Source organism: Theobroma cacao, chromosome 8 (assembly GCF_053813885.1).
Source record: "Theobroma cacao isolate CCN51 chromosome 8, ASM5381388v1, whole genome shotgun sequence".
NCBI lineage: Eukaryota > Viridiplantae > Streptophyta > Magnoliopsida > Malvales > Malvaceae > Theobroma > Theobroma cacao.
The window spans coordinates 4,099,879-4,119,217 of record NC_142646.1 but is presented as its reverse complement, the minus strand read 5'-3'; the positions used below and the strand labels follow the sequence as shown (position 1 = coordinate 4,119,217).

The 19,339-nt window shown below is 36.0% G+C and overlaps 3 protein-coding genes across 5 annotated transcripts; all 3 read right to left on the bottom strand.

Annotated features, from left to right (window-relative positions):
• Positions 1 to 75: 75 nt before the first annotated feature.
• Positions 76 to 3,397, bottom strand: CSLC12 (Cellulose-synthase-like C12). Its single transcript, XM_007018361.3, has 5 exons — positions 2,256 to 3,397; positions 1,854 to 2,162; positions 1,468 to 1,758; positions 1,253 to 1,366; positions 76 to 1,130 (listed from the first exon to the last, which is right to left on the bottom strand). The coding sequence occupies exons 1-5, from the start codon at positions 3,030 to 3,032 to the stop codon at positions 510 to 512; spliced, it is 2,112 nt and encodes a 703-aa protein (XP_007018423.1). The 5' UTR covers positions 3,033 to 3,397; the 3' UTR covers positions 76 to 509.
• A 6,913-nt stretch (positions 3,398 to 10,310) lies between these two features.
• LOC18591925 (amino acid transporter AVT6A-like) lies at positions 10,311 to 13,758 on the bottom strand. The gene is made up of 5 exons (XM_007018359.3): positions 12,934 to 13,758; positions 12,703 to 12,855; positions 12,413 to 12,616; positions 11,405 to 11,870; positions 10,311 to 10,977 (listed from the first exon to the last, which is right to left on the bottom strand). The coding sequence occupies exons 1-5, from the start codon at positions 13,343 to 13,345 to the stop codon at positions 10,839 to 10,841; spliced, it is 1,374 nt and encodes a 457-aa protein (XP_007018421.2). The 5' UTR covers positions 13,346 to 13,758; the 3' UTR covers positions 10,311 to 10,838.
• A 143-nt stretch (positions 13,759 to 13,901) lies between these two features.
• LOC18591924 (DNA binding protein) lies at positions 13,902 to 17,222 on the bottom strand. 3 transcript variants are annotated; one of them, XR_016027939.1, is made up of 5 exons: positions 16,727 to 17,222; positions 16,552 to 16,638; positions 14,742 to 14,920; positions 14,188 to 14,401; positions 13,902 to 14,101 (listed from the first exon to the last, which is right to left on the bottom strand). XR_016027939.1 is itself a non-coding variant. In XM_018126093.2 (3 exons), exons 1-3 carry the CDS (start codon positions 17,144 to 17,146, stop codon positions 14,774 to 14,776), a joined length of 654 nt encoding a protein of 217 aa, XP_017981582.1. In that variant the 5' UTR covers positions 17,147 to 17,221; the 3' UTR covers positions 14,533 to 14,773. The 3 variants fall into 3 exon arrangements, 1 of the variants encoding a protein (XP_017981582.1); XR_016027940.1 differs by having other exon boundaries at positions 14,188 to 14,396; XM_018126093.2 differs by lacking the exons at positions 13,902 to 14,101; positions 14,188 to 14,401 and having other exon boundaries at positions 14,533 to 14,920; positions 16,727 to 17,221.
• Positions 17,223 to 19,339: the final 2,117 nt, after the last annotated feature.

Genomic DNA, 19,339 nt, shown 5'->3' with positions numbered 1-19,339 from the left:
AAGTAACTAATGTGAACATCCGGCTTTAATGGAAATCAGCTCAATTAACAGCCTCATGTAAAGTGAAGAAAGGGATAAGGGATCAAATATTCTGCCTTGCCTTGAAACTGTAACTAAATTCCTGTTTGATGTTTGAACAACAATTTTTTTTCTTACAAAAGAATTGACAGAAAAACAAAAGAATCAAAAAAGAGAAAGAAAGAAGAACAGAAAAAGGAAAAAAAAAAAGAGTGAAAAACCTTACATATACTGAAGAGTATCACAATTTTCAAGTTTGCCTATGTCCAAATTGAGGCCATTCTTCTGTCCATGTAAACACAAATTCTTCACGTATTGGGTGGAGCTGGAACCGGAGTCTAGAGGGTTTAAGAGGATCAAAAGCACTCTCGGCCCTCATCACATCTTCCATAAAAGTGCATTTGCAGTGATACTCAGATTTGGTGTGTCCACCCGTGTCAGGCTGTATTTTATATCATCCACATTTTACTACAAAGTCCCTAATCTGTCCCTTAAAGAACCTGCTCACCAATCAAGTCTAAACCGACGAGAAGGAAGGATATCCCTTGAAATAGCAAGAAATAGAAATGTATTCCCTGTGCTGACAGGAGGCTCCTAGCTGAAGCTGTTAGAAGAAGGAATGCCAAAGCTAGCTCCTTCGTATATATCCTGTTATGCTTCTTTTTCCTAGCCTTCTGTTCTTGCTGAATATCGGCTTTCATTTCATCTAGGTTGGTTTCTGATCCTGCACGCTGATGTTTTGGCTCCTTCTCAACCAAGGAGACAAGATCACCCTCAGATGATCGACCGGATTTTTTTGTAACAACCCACTCATATGCACTACCAAGTTGGAAAAGACCAGAGATCATGGCATTGAACTTGGTCACTGACATGGTATTCTCAAAAAGAAGGTAAGGAACAATGAATGGGAAGGATTTTGGAGCAGGAAGGATGTTGAGGAATGACATTGTAGCAGGGATGTAACAGACAACCCATGCTGGCAGCTCAGCCTCTGGAACAAACATGGTCATGGGGAGAATTATGCAGAAAAGAGTGAATGAATAAAAAGGTAGGATCAGTTTTCTGAGCAGAAAGAATAGAAAGATCATATTGAATTTCTTCCACACGCTAATCTGCATCAATCCAAATACAGAACAAGAACAACGTTAGGAATCAGATTAATCAAGAATTATTTAATTTAACAGAATAGGACAATTGGTGGTTCAAGAAAAGAGCACTGTGAAAAGGTATTTACCTTAGCACGGATAATATCTGGCAAACAGAGGCGGAACAACTGCATGGGTCCTGAGTGCCATCTGTGCTGTTGTTTTCTATAAGCTTCATAAGATTCAGGAAGTTCACACTGACACTGAACAGATAATAAAAAACCAACAAACATCAACTACCAATAAAGTGATTGACTATTAAAGTCACTAGCAATGAAATAGACAGATTAAGCTACATCCATACCTCAACATCATTGAGGAAAATGAACTTCCATCCTTGAAGATGAGCACGAACAGCAATATCCATGTCTTCAACTGTTGTCCTCTCCAACCACCCACCAGCATCCTCCAAAGCCTTAATCCTCCAAACCCCAGCAGTCCCATTAAACCCAAAGAAATTAATGAAAACACCATTCACTTGTTGCTCTACCTCAAAGTGAAATGACAAATTTATGTTTTGCAGTCTTGTTAGCAAATTCTCATCCTTATTAACAAAGGACCACCTCGCCTGAACCAACCCTAAATCTTCATTATCCTGTAAGCATATAACCACAATAGAATTTCACTTCAACTAATCCTGGACGTACTAAATTGGACACAACTCAAAACAGAAGCAGTTAATTTAGTTACCTTAAAATGGGGGACGGTTCGTTTGAGAAAATCAGGGGTGGGCTGGAAATCGGCATCAAAAATGGCAACAAATTCATAGTCTTTAACATAACTACAACTCATTGCAGACTTAAGATTACCAGCTTTGTAACCATCTCTAATTACACGGTGCCGATACACAATGTGGGCACCTTCTTGTTGCCATTTCTGCACCTCCTCTTTAATAAGCAGCTGAGTTGTGGGATCATCAGAATCATCCAAAACTTGAATCAAAATTTTCGATTTTGGCCAGTCCAAATTACACACTGCAGCGATTGATTGTTGGTAAACCTGCAACAAAGAATTAAAAAAATTAAATGATATTTTTCAGAAATGGTTTCTTTAAAAATGATAAAAAAATATTTTTTTTCTTATTTGTTTTACCTCTTTTTCGTTACACATAGGGATCTGAACGAGAACCATTGGAAGGAAACCATCTTCTCCAGATTCAAGATCCGCAACAGCATCTTGTTTGGGAATTGGCTTGATTTTTTTGAAACGGATCCAAAAACAACCCAAACATAGGACTAACCTATCCATGCTTTGGATAAGGAAAAGAATAATGCAGACATTTGCGAGGAACTGAAGAGGAGGAGCGAGATACTCCACACGAATCAAAACCCAACGAGAGTATAACGAATCAAACAAATCTCTAACACCAAACGGCGCCGTAAAAATGTACTGTAACTGAAGCTTTGGAGCACCGAAATGCCAGCCTTTAAAATACGCGGCAAACTCGAAACCAAGTAACAATAATGATAACCAAAGGAACACTTTGATGCAGTTATAGAACCTGGTTTTAACGGTTTTGTTTTCTTTGGAGGATGTGCTGTCCGTTTCCCTGTCGTGGTCGTTGTCGGCGTCGGTTCGACCAGAGGCTACTCGGCGACGGATGGCTGAACCGAGATTGACCAATGTGGAGGCAATGGAGGTTAAGCAACCAGCAGCTCGGTGGGCTTTCAAGAGGAGGACCCACGTGAGTTGCTTCGCGTTTTTGCCACGCGCCTTTTCTCGCAGACCGGCCGGGCTGTTGCCCATGAGGAAATCGTCCTCCGATGGACCTTCGAGCTCGACCATTGACCAGTTCGGGTTTTCCATTTTGACTACCACCGGGGTTCCCTTATGGCTCCCTTTTGCCCACCAATCAAAGGACGGCGCCATTGTTGGGTTTTTCTTATCCTTGAAACTAGGCTGTTAGGTTCGATCTCGAGGGTAAAAAAAAAAAAATTGAAAATGTGGGAGAGGAAAAGGCTAAAAACTTGACAACATTATCAGATGGTGAAGAAAGGAAACAAAGGGAGTGGGAGACGCAGCCGCGTTGATTTTGCTAAAAGCAAAGAAGCGAGGGCGTCTCTCTTTAAAACATAGTGAACCAAAAGAAGCCAAACTTATACGAAGAAAAGCAGCTCTGGGTTTTGGAGAGGAGCTGAAAAAGAAACAAAGAAAGAAAGACAGAGCTTCTCAGTTCTGACCTGTTGAGGGGGGAAAATAAATTAAAGAAGCTCCAAAAAAGCTCTTCTCATTCAATTACAGCTTGCAAAAGGGGTGGCTTTAAAAAAACACAAAAATATGACTATGAAAGGATGAGAGAAAAGGATCGAGAGAATTGGGAAAAAGATGGTAACAGCTCAACACGTCTTTGATTTTGATTTTCTGAAAAAAATAAATTTAAAAAAAAAATGATTGCAGAAAATAAAAAATCGAAATGCATACACATTACACTTTTAAGACACGAAAGACGACAACACGTTCTCTGTCTCTGTCAACATCAAAAGGGCACAGCCAAAAAATACACAGGATTTTCATAATCTTTGTGTTCTTTTTCTTTCTTTCTTTTTTTTTTGACCATAAACAAACCAAAAACTTAACCCTCAAATAAAGGATTTTTACGCCCGGATAGAAAGACAGCAATTAAGGAATCGCTTTTGTTCATTACAAAGAATATCTCAGAAACAAAGACCGTCGGAGTTCCGACAATGGAAAGATTTTCTTTTTACACCTACTGCTTTTAAATTGCAATAAATACAGCAACGACCTACAACAAACAAGAGCCCCAACCCTAGAAACAGTAAAATCCTCTGATGATTTTACAGTGCGGTAAAAAAGAAGAGATCAAGCTCCAATCGTCTTTCCTTCATCTTTATTTTCGCGTGTGATTAAAACAACAAAAAAAAAAAAAAATATCAAAGAGTAAATGATCACACGCGAAAATGTAGGCCAAGCTCCAGAAAGTTCAAAGCGATATGTGCTAAAAAGCCAAGAATTGCAAAATGGTTTCATCCTTTTATATTTATTTTTTATTTTTAAAATTTTAATTTTATTTAATTAATTAATTGAGAGGAGGAGAGTAAAGAGGAGAGGGTAGTGAGCATTAATTAAATCCATTGGCCGTCCCATTTTGTTGAGGTTCAAAAGGATAGGATAGAAAACCACCTCCCCTATTTTTACTAGTTAAGGGGTAAAAGCCCTTAATTGGAATTTGGAACTTTCGGTTTTTGTTTGGCTAGATTGCACACTCCACGCTCCATTTGGGAGCGTCTTTTACATAGGTGATGTTAAACACTTTGACCATAATTAATAATGAAATATAATATATTTTCTTTATTAAAAGATCACTTCAAACAATAGCAGAAAAAAGGAAAAGGATCAACTGAAATTCACTGAAACAGCTGAGAGATTTAATTGAATATTTGTGATAGCTGGTAAAAGAGATAATTAAGGAATCTCAAATATTTTTAGTAACATATTTATTTTGACTTTTAAATGAAATTCAGTGGATTTTATTGGCCTCATCACTTTCTGCCTCCAAATCAATTTGATTTTGGAATTATTATGGATTTTTGGGATTCCATTCGTAATTTACGCTAAACCTTAATTTTTGTCTATTTTTAACTACTATTAGCTTGAAGCAAAAGGGAAAATCACGGGTCATTAACGCAGTCTCCCTTAAAACAATCAAAATTAATTTTTTATCAAAAAGTAATAATATAAAATAATATATTTACATTTAACTCATTAATTAATGTGTAAATTATCTATTTTTTAAACGTCTTTATTAAAAAGGACATAACATAGTAAATAGCCAAAAATAATTTCGGACCTTTTATAAGCCACCGACAACTTTTTAAGTCAAAGAGCGTGAAACTCACGAAGGATTGTTTTGGAAAATCAGATGGACGAACAGACAAGGCTGTAGAAATTAATGAATACCACGGTGTTACGGTGGTACTTCAGAAGATCAATGCCGTGATCTAAAACACTTTTTTGTCCGGCTCAGTGATCCAAAATCCTTGCTTTGCATAAGCATTTAATTCTCCATACTGATCAGTTGCACCGGAAAATAACTCCTTTGCCCAAAAAGATATTTGAAATTTTAATTTGGTCACGTGAGACATGATAAAGTGAGAAACATTAACATTTCAAAAATACTAAAATTTAAATTTAAAAAAAAAAAAAAAAAACTCTGCGGTCTGGCTTGAACTATGAACAAAGGATAAGGGGTAAAATCGGTAATTTGATGTCAATCTTCAAGGTTCGAAGGGAATTTTGGAATAATTCTATTTGGTTGAATTCCAAGGAGGGAGTCAGATGGGCCGTTGATCTCGCGACCCGTGTGAGAAGGAGCTGGATGAGAGAACCGCACGTGAGAGAGAGAGAGGGAGATAGACATTGGAGAATTGGAAATAGGAGAGGAAGACACACGGCAAGTGACGCTGACTGAGACAGAACGCAGGCTGGCGACCACAGCCGGCAGTTTCCTGTCGTGGGCTCAGCTACATCCGCGCAATCTTCGCTTACCTGCTGCCTCACTCTTCTAATGTTTCAGTCCTTCAGAAAGCAAATTAAAAATGAAATTAAACTCAAATTTTTTATATTCATCGTCAACGTTGAATGTTGTTATAGGATTTCAATTTCATTTAATTTCAACACATTACTTTCAATTCTTGATAATTTCTTAATATAAAGTAATGAAATAAATTAAATTGAGAGGAAGGATAAACATATTAATAGTTAAGTGGTACAAAATTAATGTAGACATAATATACAAAAAAGTCTCTAAATTATTTTAAAAAATTTAAGTAATCTTTATATTTTTATTACATTCAATTAAATCATTATATTTTAATTTTGAGTTAAATAAATTCTTGTACTTTTTATTTTGAGTAAAATAAATCTTTATGACTAATAATTAACTTAATCAAAATATCATTTGTTATTTTATGTCACGTGACACTAACATGACATGCTAAAATATCATAATTGATTATGAGATGACATTCTGACATATCATAATTAAGGATAACATAGTATGCTAATTTTGTATGAGAACATTGTCATGTGTCATTTTTCATCTTCCACATTAATATTATATTAGTGTCATGTAGATATAAAATGACAAGTAATATTTTTACTAATGACTATTAGTAAATTATTGATCATAATAGCTTATTTGACTCAAAACAAAAATATAAGTGTTTGATTAAATGTAATAAAAGAATAAAAAATTATTTAAAATATTTTTAAATAATTTATAAATTTATTTAAACATAATACCATTTAATGTATAAACCTCACTCTTCCTTGTTTGTCTAGCTGGGTTGTAAAGTTGTTTAACAGCTAGTTGCTGTATTGCTTGTACTGAGTTTATTGACCTGTCCAAAGGAAGGGAAAAGCATAAAAGTCGGAGTTTATTGTTGTACATACATTTAGGTTCGAAATTGAATTTCATTTTTTTGGAATAGTAAAAGGACACGACTTTATGTTTATGGCAACTAACTCTTATTGAAAGTTTTTTTGCATTTATTTCTCTTCACCAGTGTACAAGTGCTGTTTATAGTATTAAAAATTATAATCTTATTTATAAAGATCAATTACCACTATATGAATGTGTTACAAAACACAAGGCTTTTCTTCTATTATTAGGTTCCGGCTTTTCAACCACTAAACCTTTTTCATGTAATCAAACATTTTCGTCTCGTTAAAATATGATCATCGTCATTGAAACTCTTAATAAGTTCCATATGTCTAAAGGAAAATTGATATTTTTTTTTCTTTTCTTTAGGATTAATATATTAATGAAGTCTAAAAAGTTTTGATCATGACAAAAAAAAAGAGAGTGAGAATGGGAAAAGGGAAACATTGGTCAACAAATTTATCCTAAGAAAATTCGTGGAAGGTGTGCAAGTGGATTAATCTAGGAATAAAACCCAACATTCATGGGTGACAGCTCTCCATATGATTGCTTTTGATTATTTCCCAATGAAACAAAGGGAGCTATAGCAGTTTCTTGAGGAAGTAATATAAAATTAACATTAATATATACTAAAGATTAATATGTTTTTTAGTAAAAAAAAAAAATTGGAAAACATGTAGGCCCATATCATTTGTGTTATATAACCACAAGGTTAGGTGGAGTGTAAGGAGCATTGGTCATAAGCATAATTTATGTCCATAATACATAATAAATGCCTAAAATTAATGGATGGTTGATTGAAATCTATGAACCAAATCATGGGCAAATGAATTTAAATTAGTTGATACAAAATATTTTTTTTTCAAGTGACTTGAAAATGTACCAATGTCTTGGCCCATTATACATTGCCGACACTAAACTTTGTTGGAGAATCTTTAATCACTACTAATACTTATGTAATCAAAAGATATCGAGCTAAATCACTTTCACATTAAAATGGATTAGTCAAATCATTTAATAAAAATGTAAAGACAGAGGGAGAGAGAGAGAGAGAGAGAGAGAGAGAGAGAGAGAGAGAGAGAGAGAGAGGGAGGGGAGGGTGACCCTACTTGAGAAAGAGAAAAGGAAAGGCAAAGAATGGGAAGGGAGGTGTCCAAATGAATTGCGTCAAAATGTTTGGAAACGAGAGGAAGAAAAAGGACGGATTGGGGGCGTCATGATGATTGCATTAAATCAAGGAAATGACGTGGGGGAATTTGTTCTTGTTCTTTGTTATAATGGTGATGAGCCATTGGGCCAATAATTTCATGAATACGTGTAAACTCCATCTAGGTGTTTGTGTGCTCCCCATGTTTTGCTCTTCTCTTCTCTTCTTTTCTCTAACAGATTTTTGCTTCTTCTTTTGTCTCTCTTTTGACTTTGGGTTTTTTCTCTTTTTTTTTTTCTTTTATTTTTGTTTGGGAGAGGTCTAACTACGAAACAAATACCATAATTAGTTTTGGGTATAAGTTTTTTTCAATTGGTTTGACTTGATTTTTATACTAAAACGTAATTAATTCAGAAGGTCTAACTAAGGAAAAAGAAAAAGGGTTTGCTTGCAGAAGCCTTATATTCTAGGAGGAAATATACCATTCTTCCCTAGTGGCATACTGAGGATTAGGGAATATTTACTTTGGGAATTGAATACGGAATACCATATATTTTCGTGTGAATGTGAGAATAAATAGCCAAACCAACTAAGTTTAGAACAACCCTCATATTCCCACACCATTTGCTTCTTTTTTAGTTGCTAGATTCCAGCTCCAATTCACCCTTCCTTCAAGCCATCCAAATAGAAAACAAACCCAAATTTTATGTTGTGGAGTGTAGTTTAGTATCAAGAAAAGAGTGGCAGAGGAAGTAGGGGTTTACAAAAGGAGAAGAAAAAGAGAAGGAAAGATGGCAAGCTGTGGTATCTTCTTTTATTTTACAAAGGGAATAAATAACCCAAATCCTACATTTTTTTAAGAATACCATATGAACTTCAATCTGCCTTCTTTTTTGGGGAATTAAATGGCTCCAATATATCTTTTTTTTAAGCTTAAATTATGTTCAATGTAGTACAATTGATTAATTCTCATGCATAATAGAACTACTTTCCATTTTTCTTGAACACCTTTGAAGCTATCATCAAGGTGATAATCAATAGTACTAACTTACTTTGGAGTATTAATTAAGCTGGCAATTTTACAATTTTGTGATTGATGTCGTATGAGTAGTATTTATTTTCCATGTGTGGGATGTGGCTTTCACACAAAAGGCTATTTTCTTACAACATCTTCTTGTTCTGTTTTCACCTTTCAACTCTCTTACTCAAAAAAAAAAAAAAAAAAAAACCTTTGAACTTGAAGGCCAGAGCCTTTGGTTGAAATGTCAGAATTGATGGCTCCATGTGGGTACTTGTGTTCCCCATCCAAAAATATTACCATTCTTTAGGTCATATAAGACAAACCCAGAGGCTTTGATTATGTGGGTAATTAAAAAATAAAACCCACAAAACTTAAATTACGTTATGATAGTTGATTAATTTGAATGATACGGCAGTAGACAAAAATTTAATCCCTTAATTATTGGGGTAATCAACATGGAAGGACATATATAATAACCTTGGATGAACATGGCAATCATTTTTTGATCTAACACCTAACAGCTTGCCGGGGGAATATGTACTTGTGCTTTCGTTTGAAATAGGGACAGTCCGTCGTGGTTTACACGAGGAAAGGAAAAAGAAAGAAAGCTAAGTTCGAAAAAGGGTGACAAAAAGAAAATTTAATTTTCTTATTTGAGGCCGAAGGGGAATCGTCGTTTTGAGTTGTTGGGTAAACTGTCAAAACCATGAATCGTTCCAAGCAGGCAGTTTACCTTGACAAACAGTGGCGTCCACATGTTCAAGCCAGCAGAGCATCAGCAGAGGACCACGACCCAGTATGGAAAATGTGCAGGGGGAGAAGTGAAAATGACTTTGTTTGGGCAATTATCACCCGGATTTATCAGTCATTTTCTCATTGATAAACCATATATCCCAGATTTACAACATGTGAGAGAGAACCGTTCACTAATACCTTTTTTAGGAGATGGAAGAAATTAGATTATATGTTATGTAATCACTAAAGGGGGAAAGGCTACAGCACAATATTTATCACGTGAGAATTTTTGACAAAGTAAGCAAATTGCCTCACAGCTTAAATCATTTTGCACGCACGCCACTTTAATAAAGTCTAGGGTGCCGATTTTTTTTGTACATTGTATGATCTTAGATGACAGACCGAGTTTCCGTGACTCAAAACTCGTTCCTCCGAGTTAATGGTCCCTTAAAGGGTGACAATGATTGCCATTTCAAACACGCTTAAAAATTGCCCATAAAATTTCACCTTTAACTAAATGGGCCTTTGAAGCCCAACTTATAAAATGTCAACGGACACCCATAGGCCACAAGTCCAACATTAGCTACAAAGGGGGTTTTTTGTTTAGCAACGTGAATCAGAGTCTAAAATGTTTCACTAGCAGTCCCACTTTCTAAAATAAACGAGGAGAGTGACTGGCAAAGACAGCGAAGAAGTCCACAGAGCTATGATATAAAGGGTCCAATAATGTTGGACACATCAAAAAGAAACACAAACCATAATGACAGAAACAAGCAGGGAATATCTTACAGGTATGATTACGAAACATAGGGGTTGGCATTTATCTGTCACAGGCTATTTAACTAGGAGAAGAAAAATAGAGATTATCAGCTGTCTCGGTAGTACAACTTTTCAGTACGATGCTTTAAAATTCCATCATAAAAGCAAGCACTGTTACTGTTAAACTTGTTTTCAACTAGGTACTTTGTCACCCTAGAATGTTTCATGTCATAAGAATGAACAAATTAGGCACTACATGTTATAAGAAGACACCAAAACTGAGTTATTGAAGTACACTACAATTTTATTTTGAGTATTCCGAAATATTCAGAATTCTCCAATCTGTGTACTCTCAAAGAATCAAGATCTAAAAGCTACATCACCTGCACACCTTTACAAAAAGGTTAGTGTCCAAGCCTCGTGAGATGCTGGAACATCGATCTTTCCACAGCTTATTGCTCGTATATTGATAAAGATGACAGACTCCCTATTCATCATGTCAGCTTTGAGGATAAACTGCATGAAAGAAACCCAGATGTTCCCTTGCCAATTGCCTTTAGTTTCCAACCACGTTAATACACCAAGAAAACCGGATATGGACCCTTCCATAAATCAGGTTACAACTCCTTCATCAACACAAAAAAAGCTGTAAATGTCACTAGTCACAGCCACTGTGCTTGTTGAAACAGCAAGAAAGATCATAATCCATGATATTAGTCTATCATTCTTTGTTGCAATTCCATGGGTGTCCCTGCACAAGTGCACATCAGAACTATTAATTATTTAATTACTACATAGTGAAGAAGGTTAGAGCAATAAGGTTATTCAGTTGATAAAACCCAAATTTATAAATTGTCAAATTCCTATCTTTTCTTGAAACATTTTCCAGTTTCATTTATACTATCTACTCTACCAATACCTTTCCTTAACAAGGCCTATTTAGGGCCATATGTAATAGGTCAGCTCCTTTGCACAGCCCTAAACCATGATCTACAAGTGAGTTAGCTAATTCTTTAACAGTAGTTTTCATGTACAATATAATGTTGCATGTAATATTCTTTTGATAGGGAGTAGCTCTGTTATAAACATATAAGTCCTCTACCATCCAACACAATGTTGCATGCAAAATTCTTTTGACACTAAATTCAACAAAAACTGCACAGATAACTGTTACTTACTTGAGGGTGATTGCAGCTGGAAAGATATAACCAACACAAACCGCAGCAGTTGCACCAGTGAACTGGAAGGCATCCCAGATACTAGGAACAAAGTTGGCTCCCATAAATATAAAACCCATAAGAGCTACTGTTACTGAGAAGAACCTCCGGTTGTCAAAAGCAATAGGAACAGCATATGGAAATAAAAGACCATCTACATTGAGACGGAGGGAGAAAAACACAATCGGGAAAACAAGCATCAGGTGAAGGCCATAGCTCACCCTGATTATATCATCAAGCAATGAGCTATATGAAATTCCAAGATCACCATCAAAATTAGCAAGCACATCATCCAAAGTATGATCCCCAAAAAGTAGGACTCCGAAGAAGCTAGTAGCAATGTAGACAGATGAGCATAATGTGAGGGACTTTCGAACTATTGACTTCATCTGGGTAGGGTCTTTCAGTTCATTCCCTATTGGGAGTACTGCAAGGAGTATTCAAGAAAGAAAATGGTTAATCAATTGTCATAAAAGCAAGCAATCATACATCACATATTTAACAATCTTTGTTATGTAAAGACTGACGGGTCTTCGGGCTAGTCGGAAATTGAAATATCAATTTCAAAACAAATGAATGTGCTAATTGGAATGCACAAAGATAGAGTAAAAGAACTAACTTGTAAACCGAATCTCTTAGTCTGATAAACAAACAATTTTGATACAGAATACAACATATGATAGCTCAATAATATTGTTAATAATACCGCACAATATTTGTACATCTATGTATTGTCGAACCATAACAGGTCAACATGGTCTTTTGCCGAGTTTTATGTATTTAGCATAGTTAGCTTCTCTTCCGCTCAATGCACTCAACCAACTGACCAAGTGACAAATAAATCAATTTCAAGCAGATTGGATGCAAAATTAGCTTGAAGCAACAACTAATCAGAACCACATTATGATAGTAAACTAATAGAATTGGAAGTACTAAACACGATAGAAACAATCATCTGTCATGACTTACTGTTATGGTGGCATATATAAGCAGTAACTAAAACAGGAACAGTAGTGAAAAGCTTCCAAAACGACGCCTGATTAACAAGTTTTGGCATTAGACGAGGAATTCCAATTTTCCCTTCCATCAACTTAACAATTGCAACTCCTGCTGTTATTGCCACAAACACAACCGCCAAACCAACTGACAATGCCGACGTGTATCTCAATGAATCTAAAATCAACCAAAACCACCAAAAAGGAAAAGGTTTATGCTCTAACTATTTTAATAACAATTTAGAATCTTGACAAGGTGGTTACCAACGCGCTTGAATGAAATGAGAGGAGCAAAAACGAAAACTGTGGTGAACAAGAGCAATGCCGAACGCGTCGTCCACCAATTTTCACCGAACCATTCTTCCATCACTCCCCTGTGGTGGACCCCATCCGCCCATGTCCCGGACAACACATCACCTGCCAACAATTCAAATTCAGTCTCAATCAAACGGCTATTAATAGTTCCACGAGGAGTGGTTTTGGCTTTTAAGTGACCTATGATGATCATGTAGACGACGAGCATGCCCAAGTTGTTGATGACGATGCAGGCTTGAAGGAGGGTTCGGCCGGGTCCACCGAAAGCGTCAGCGGCGACGCCTGAATACGTGGCGCTCTTGGAGGCTCGGCTGAATTTGAGAATCATATCGATGGATGATTCCGTTAACATAGAGACGAAAATGATCGTGATTAGACCAGGGATAAGGCCCAGTTGATTGACGGTGGCTGGGAGAGCCATGATTCCGGCTCCGACGACGGTGGTCGAGAGGTTGAATACGGCTCCTGAAATCGACGCGCCATCGAAGCCGGACTCGTGAGCCAAGAATAATTGGTTCCCGAGCTTTTGAGGGAGGAGAGGGGTTCGGGGACTCCGTCGGTATTTGCGATCTGATGAGGGTAAGATCGTCATTTTATTACGTGGGTGGTTAAAACCGTTGGAGGGGGCGTGGCCGAGCAGGAAGAGACTTGAAGACGAGAGGAAGTCTTCTTTGGTCCGTGTACAATATATGGACGTGAGGGAGGTCTTCACGCGGGAGCTGACGTCGCGATGGCGCGTTGACACGTGTAAATGCCGTCAAATTTTAGGAGAAAAACTTTACCCCGAGGTATTTGGCTTTGAAGATTCCGTCCGTCGGGCGGCCTATTTTTTCGTTTCGTTTCGTTTAGATTATAAAGGCCAAAGAGGAACTGCTCAGATGACAATGTGGTTACGGGAAGTAGAAGGAAAGCGAATGGCTACTAGATATCAACCGTTCGACAAGGTCATTTCCTAATAAAGCCCCCCTTTTTTTCATTGTTGTTTTGTTGCTGGAAATAAAAATTCCTATGTGTACGTTTTACTATTTGAGAGCGTCTTAGCTTTTAATTTGCAACGGCTAGGCGATCCACTGAGGAGATGTAGCAAACAGACCGTTGCCTTTCAGTCAAACCTGGTCTGCTTTTTGGGTAAAAATAAGCCCAAAGGCAAGAGACCCACATTAAGGTGATCCTGGGCCTGTTGCTCTTTAATTAGTTGCTTTTGTACATGCCCAGACAGACTCTGGGCTCATCTCCTAGCCAGGCTTTTACTGATCAAAGCCCAAACAACGTTCACCTTTCACAAATTTGTTTGCAGGTTGAAGGTTGAAGGCTCTAGCTAGCAAGCAATTGCAGGCTTATTTTACTCCTGCAATTAAAAATACCGTATGCACATTTTACACTTTGACCTTATGATGCTTCAAAAATGTAAGAATAAGAGGAATAACTCTATACCTCCTATCGTAAAACAGGATTTTGATGCTCATGTTACATCATTGACCGAACCTGGGACCCAGCCGAGTGGTGGCTTACCCGTCTCCAAAGTAGGGGGTAGAAAAGGACTGGAGTCACCTCCTCGTAAGTTAAAGATGTACCAAGGCTTTCGTCAAAATATTTTCTCCATCAACTTTGCACTAGGTGGCACAATAGTATGTTCGTAGTATCTTTCCTAAGATTAATGGGTTAGTCATACACTCGTTCAAGAAATGAATCAGTGAGAAACGGGTCAAATCCAACGCAAGGTCTTTATGCAGCATAACCCATAAACTTTGGCTCCATTTAATGTATGTATGCCAGATATATAACAAAGGCACCAATGTCACATTCATGAAGTGTTAGCAAAAGCAATAGAATATTTCTGCTGACATGGAATTATTGCTAAGGGTAATATATAAACTTGCAAAAGCAGCTTAATAGTCGGTATGACCTCTTTTATCAGCACAGTAATTACATGGGGAGGGGAAAGCATGAAGTAAACAAGACTAAAAATTGGACAAGTTAGAACTTACAAAAGGAATCCGTCATGCAGTGCATCACTCAATCAATGTCTTCTCTTTCTTTTGTTGCTTCCCTTCATCTTGTTGTCCAGAACAGCTTGTGAAGATTGCAACTTTATCCCTACAGCTGAACTCCACAGAGCCCTCTCCACATCTGATGGCGTGAAGGAGTCCCCTTCTGAACTTAATTCCTGCATGACAAATAGGGGGTACTTTGACAACTTGTAACCTTCATTATGCTAAGATGATGTCAATGTGCAAGAGCATTCAGGAATAGATTTTGAAATATACAGTATAACTGCATTGAATACATATGAAAACTAATTATTTGGGAGGTAGAAGATATAAGTATAGTTGTTGCCTACACATTGATCATCCTTGCAGAAGGGTATTCTTGGACTTAAAATCTGATAACTATCAGGCACATAAGAAAAACTGCCTTCACATTATCTAATACCTATTCTCCATGACAGCATACATTACGTTATGAGAAATTATTCTTTTTCCATAAATAGAGCCAACACATGAGCCAAAAAGTGGCACTAATTAAGCACAACAACAAAAAGGTTGTAACTTATCAAAACATCAGGATCTATCAATTTTATAGCTGGTATGCTATAAATTTTTGTTCACAAGCAGCATTGCCCAAAGTCCAGTGTCCTCTATTTTGGGACAGAAAAGATTTAAAAAAATACTTAATCAGACATCCAATGGGGCAAAGGTTTCAATGAATATTGCCAACTGAAGAATATTAGAGTTGCCTAACTCCTTAAGGCATATGATTCTGTTGCCCAGTAAAAAACATAATTAGCCAAGAATAAACACAAACAAGTTAAACCAGTGAACGAAGGACATCACCTACCAACAACATTAAACATTCAAAAGAAGCAAACATATCACCACTATCATCAGAAAGCTACCAATTTAACAAGTAGATGATGAAGCTCCTGAATGGTACAAAATAATCCTAGATCAGCCATCAACATTAGAAAAAAAGAGTAAAAGATATTAAAGGAAAGAAAGAAAAATCCCTCATGGTCCCAAACTAAGTTTTAGACTTTTAGTTCTTGTCAAGTAATTTTCCTTTGAAAACACCATTTTTCAGGGTATCCATGCAGAGGTGCTCAATCAAAATAAGCTATATAAAATAGAAATGAACTTCACATCATGAAAATGAAATAAATTTAGCCAAAGGAAAATAATATATGCTAATATTTGCAAAATATGATCAGAAGATAGCAAGTCATCACTCCACATTCTTTAAATTCAACTAAACAGCTCACAGATAAGAGCAGAGACAAACTTCCAATGCAGCTTTGGGGACCATGAAAAGAAAAAATAGAAATATTCATTCAGTGCTTTTTCTTGACAAGTAATTCTTTGCATGAAAACAGCATCTCTAGGGGACCATCTATAGCATTTCTCAATCAAGAAACCAAGTTACTATTAAAACAAGAAATAAATTGCACATCAAATGCACCAAAATGCAACAGATATGCTCACCATAATCAAATAATTGAGTCACCATACTGCCGCAATCTCTTCATGGAACTATAATAGATTTCTGATAAGAGCAGAGATCAACATCTTACCGTGCAAAGATATATAGTTTTAAGGCCAATCAATGCTATCAACAATAATCCATTAATTAGTAGAATTGCTTATTGAACTATCATTGTACTAACTTGAAAACGACTGGCATATTTTAGTTACACAATCTTTAATATATTAATTAACAGCTATAATCATCAAAAATAAATAAACGTACGGACCATGCATTAAAAAATAATAATCTAATAAAATTAAAAGGAATCTCACCAACCTTAGATTTGCTCTGTATTTTATCCACAAATAACAAATACTGCTTTAACGAATAATCTTTTGAGTTTCCAAGAGCAGCCTCCATAGCCTGGAATACAAATAAAAATAAAATAACCAAAAAATAAACAATAAATCAAACTAATCCGGGGAAAAGAAAAGATTCGAGAAGAATTTACCTCGTCGGACATAAACGGCGCCGTTTCAGGAGCGTAAGCAGCGAGAACAGCGGAGGCAGTAGCGGGGCCGACTCCTTTCAAAACAGTCAGCTCGGAGACGGCTTTGGAGATGTCGGGAAGCGATTGGAAAGCCTTCTGCGAAGCAGATTTTACTAAAGAGTCGTCCAAAGAGGAAACGAAATCTAACAAACGCGGCCTCCATTTGCCGCGCGTGAGCTTCCATTGCATGAGGCGGGAGAGTTCGGAGGTGGTTATGAATGGGTTAGGGTTTCGTTGGTGGAGAAGAGGGGGAAGTTCGTTGCGGTAAAATTCGTCGAGAGAAACTAGGTTCGGCTTGTCTAGAGATTCGATTCGAGATTTGTAAGAGGAGATAGCTTCTTTCCAGATACTCAAATCTGTGCACTCAAAATGAAGCTCCATTTGACTTTTTGATTTGGCTGGAAACAGTTTCGAGGTTAAGGCGGTTTTCCTTCTTGTTCCCGCTATTGGGATTTTTAATTTAAATTTTTTTTTTATAAATCATTTAACTGGGCCATTTGGGCCTTAAAGATGCCTTCGGGTAATGATATGAATACTTTAGGTTTCATTTGGATTATTTTTATATATTTGATTAAATTATACAATTAGTTTTTATACTATTATAAAGTGATGGATTTAGTATTTATATAATAATTTATAAAATTGAGTTTTTATGTTTTCTAAATTTGATAATGTTAGTCTTAATAATGTTAAAATTTTTTCTATTATTTATGATGACATGATATTTTTTTACTGATGTAGTATTGAATATGATGATGTGATATTTTTAATTTATTTCACAATATTTTTTTCATTGCTTTAAATTATAAAACACAAAAATTTAATTTTTTTTCTATCTCACAACGCTCTTGTCCTAAATCGTACTTTTGATTTATTTATTTTTCAATCCCATTTAAAACCATTAGTTTACATTAAATAATTTCACATTTATAATTACAAAATCCATGTCATTGTTTGGTTACTTCATATTGCATTATTATTGTATAATTCTTGAACTGCTACATCATCATTATTATTCAATGTCATATCAATAAAAAAAATCACATCAATATAGTTAAATTCCATATCAACATAGAAAATAAAATTTTTTTAACATATTGTACTGACATTATAAATTTTAGAAAGTACATTATAATATAAGGACTAATTAAATAATTTGACTTATTTCTTTTAAAATAAAAAATAAAAAAAATCTTTATTCTTTCAAAGCTATGTGCAATAAGTTGTTTTAATTAAATCATCTTGATAATAATTTTTTTGTTAAAAGTTGTTTTTAATTTAAAAAGAAACATTTGTTAGAATTAATGTCAAATAGCGTGATTTTATGAAATTAGGTACAAAACAACTCATTTGGATTGAATAATTTATCTATCTCAATTTTTTGTTTTTTTTTTTTTAAAGAAGAAGCAAAAACTGTTTAACATTAAGTACCTTTATAAGTTAGAAAGTTAGGTTGTTGTTAAAGCTATATCTTGTTCATACAATAACCAGACAAGCAGCACAGAGAGAAAAGAAAAGGCTGAGTTTCTGATTGTTCAGTGGACCTCAATAATTAAATTATGAATCAAGAGAACATTTAGGGGGAAATACATTCATAAATTTGTATTTTACGAAAACTGTCAATTAGGCTGCCCACCTTTTAATGTACGTGTTTACCAATCAATGTATCGTTCCTACTCAACAATAAAGGACTTGACACTCTTTCCGTCACTTGAAAACTTTACCTCCTTTTACCCGTTTTCTTTGCTGTTAAAGTTAACAATCAGCTTTCTACTTTCTATGTAGACTTTCCAGCAAAGGACGCAACACTTTCTGATTTGATTACTTGGGAGAAGTTGGCTGTAAATCCGTGAAGGGAGAAACCAAGAAATCTCTTTAGTCTGCTTAAACAAATGAGGAGTGACCAATAAACAAAGTCTTGATCGACATGGAGTATAGGGTGGACTCTAAAAGGCAAGCATGTGTGGCATGCCGGCATGTGAATCCGATGACACGCTAAAAAATGTTGGTGGGTATACAGTCGCGAAATGGCTTTGTTAATTTTCATGGCTTAAATTCCCCAGTCAATCTTCTACGTTGGCGTGTGCCAGAATGATCCCTCTGTTGACTCAGGAACATTGGGTAATTCAGTGCTCCACTCTTCATTTGACTTGATCTCCCACAACTTACAAACACTAGTACACATCCTCTCCTTTCTTCCTCTTCAATGACTCAGTTTTAAGCAATTAAATTAACATGCTGCTGCTGCTGCTGCAATTTCAATTTTCTGATGCATGCTTGACTTAGTTCACAAACGACAGTGTGGAATTTTTCTGCCAAAAAACGACGTTGGTTTAGTCGTACTAAAGCCGTTATACCGTGCCTACCAAAGCCATTATTTTATTGTTTTGGGGGAAGTCAGATTTTCCAGTTTTTTGACGTCCACCATCCTTTGTTCTTTTAATGGTAAGCTCCCACGAAATTGCTGTGTTATTTTGGTATGAAAGGAAACAAAAAGAGAGAAGATAACTCTGTCTCTCTTTTCTTTTTTTGTTTCAATCTCCACTGCATGAAATATACTCCTATATTATATGA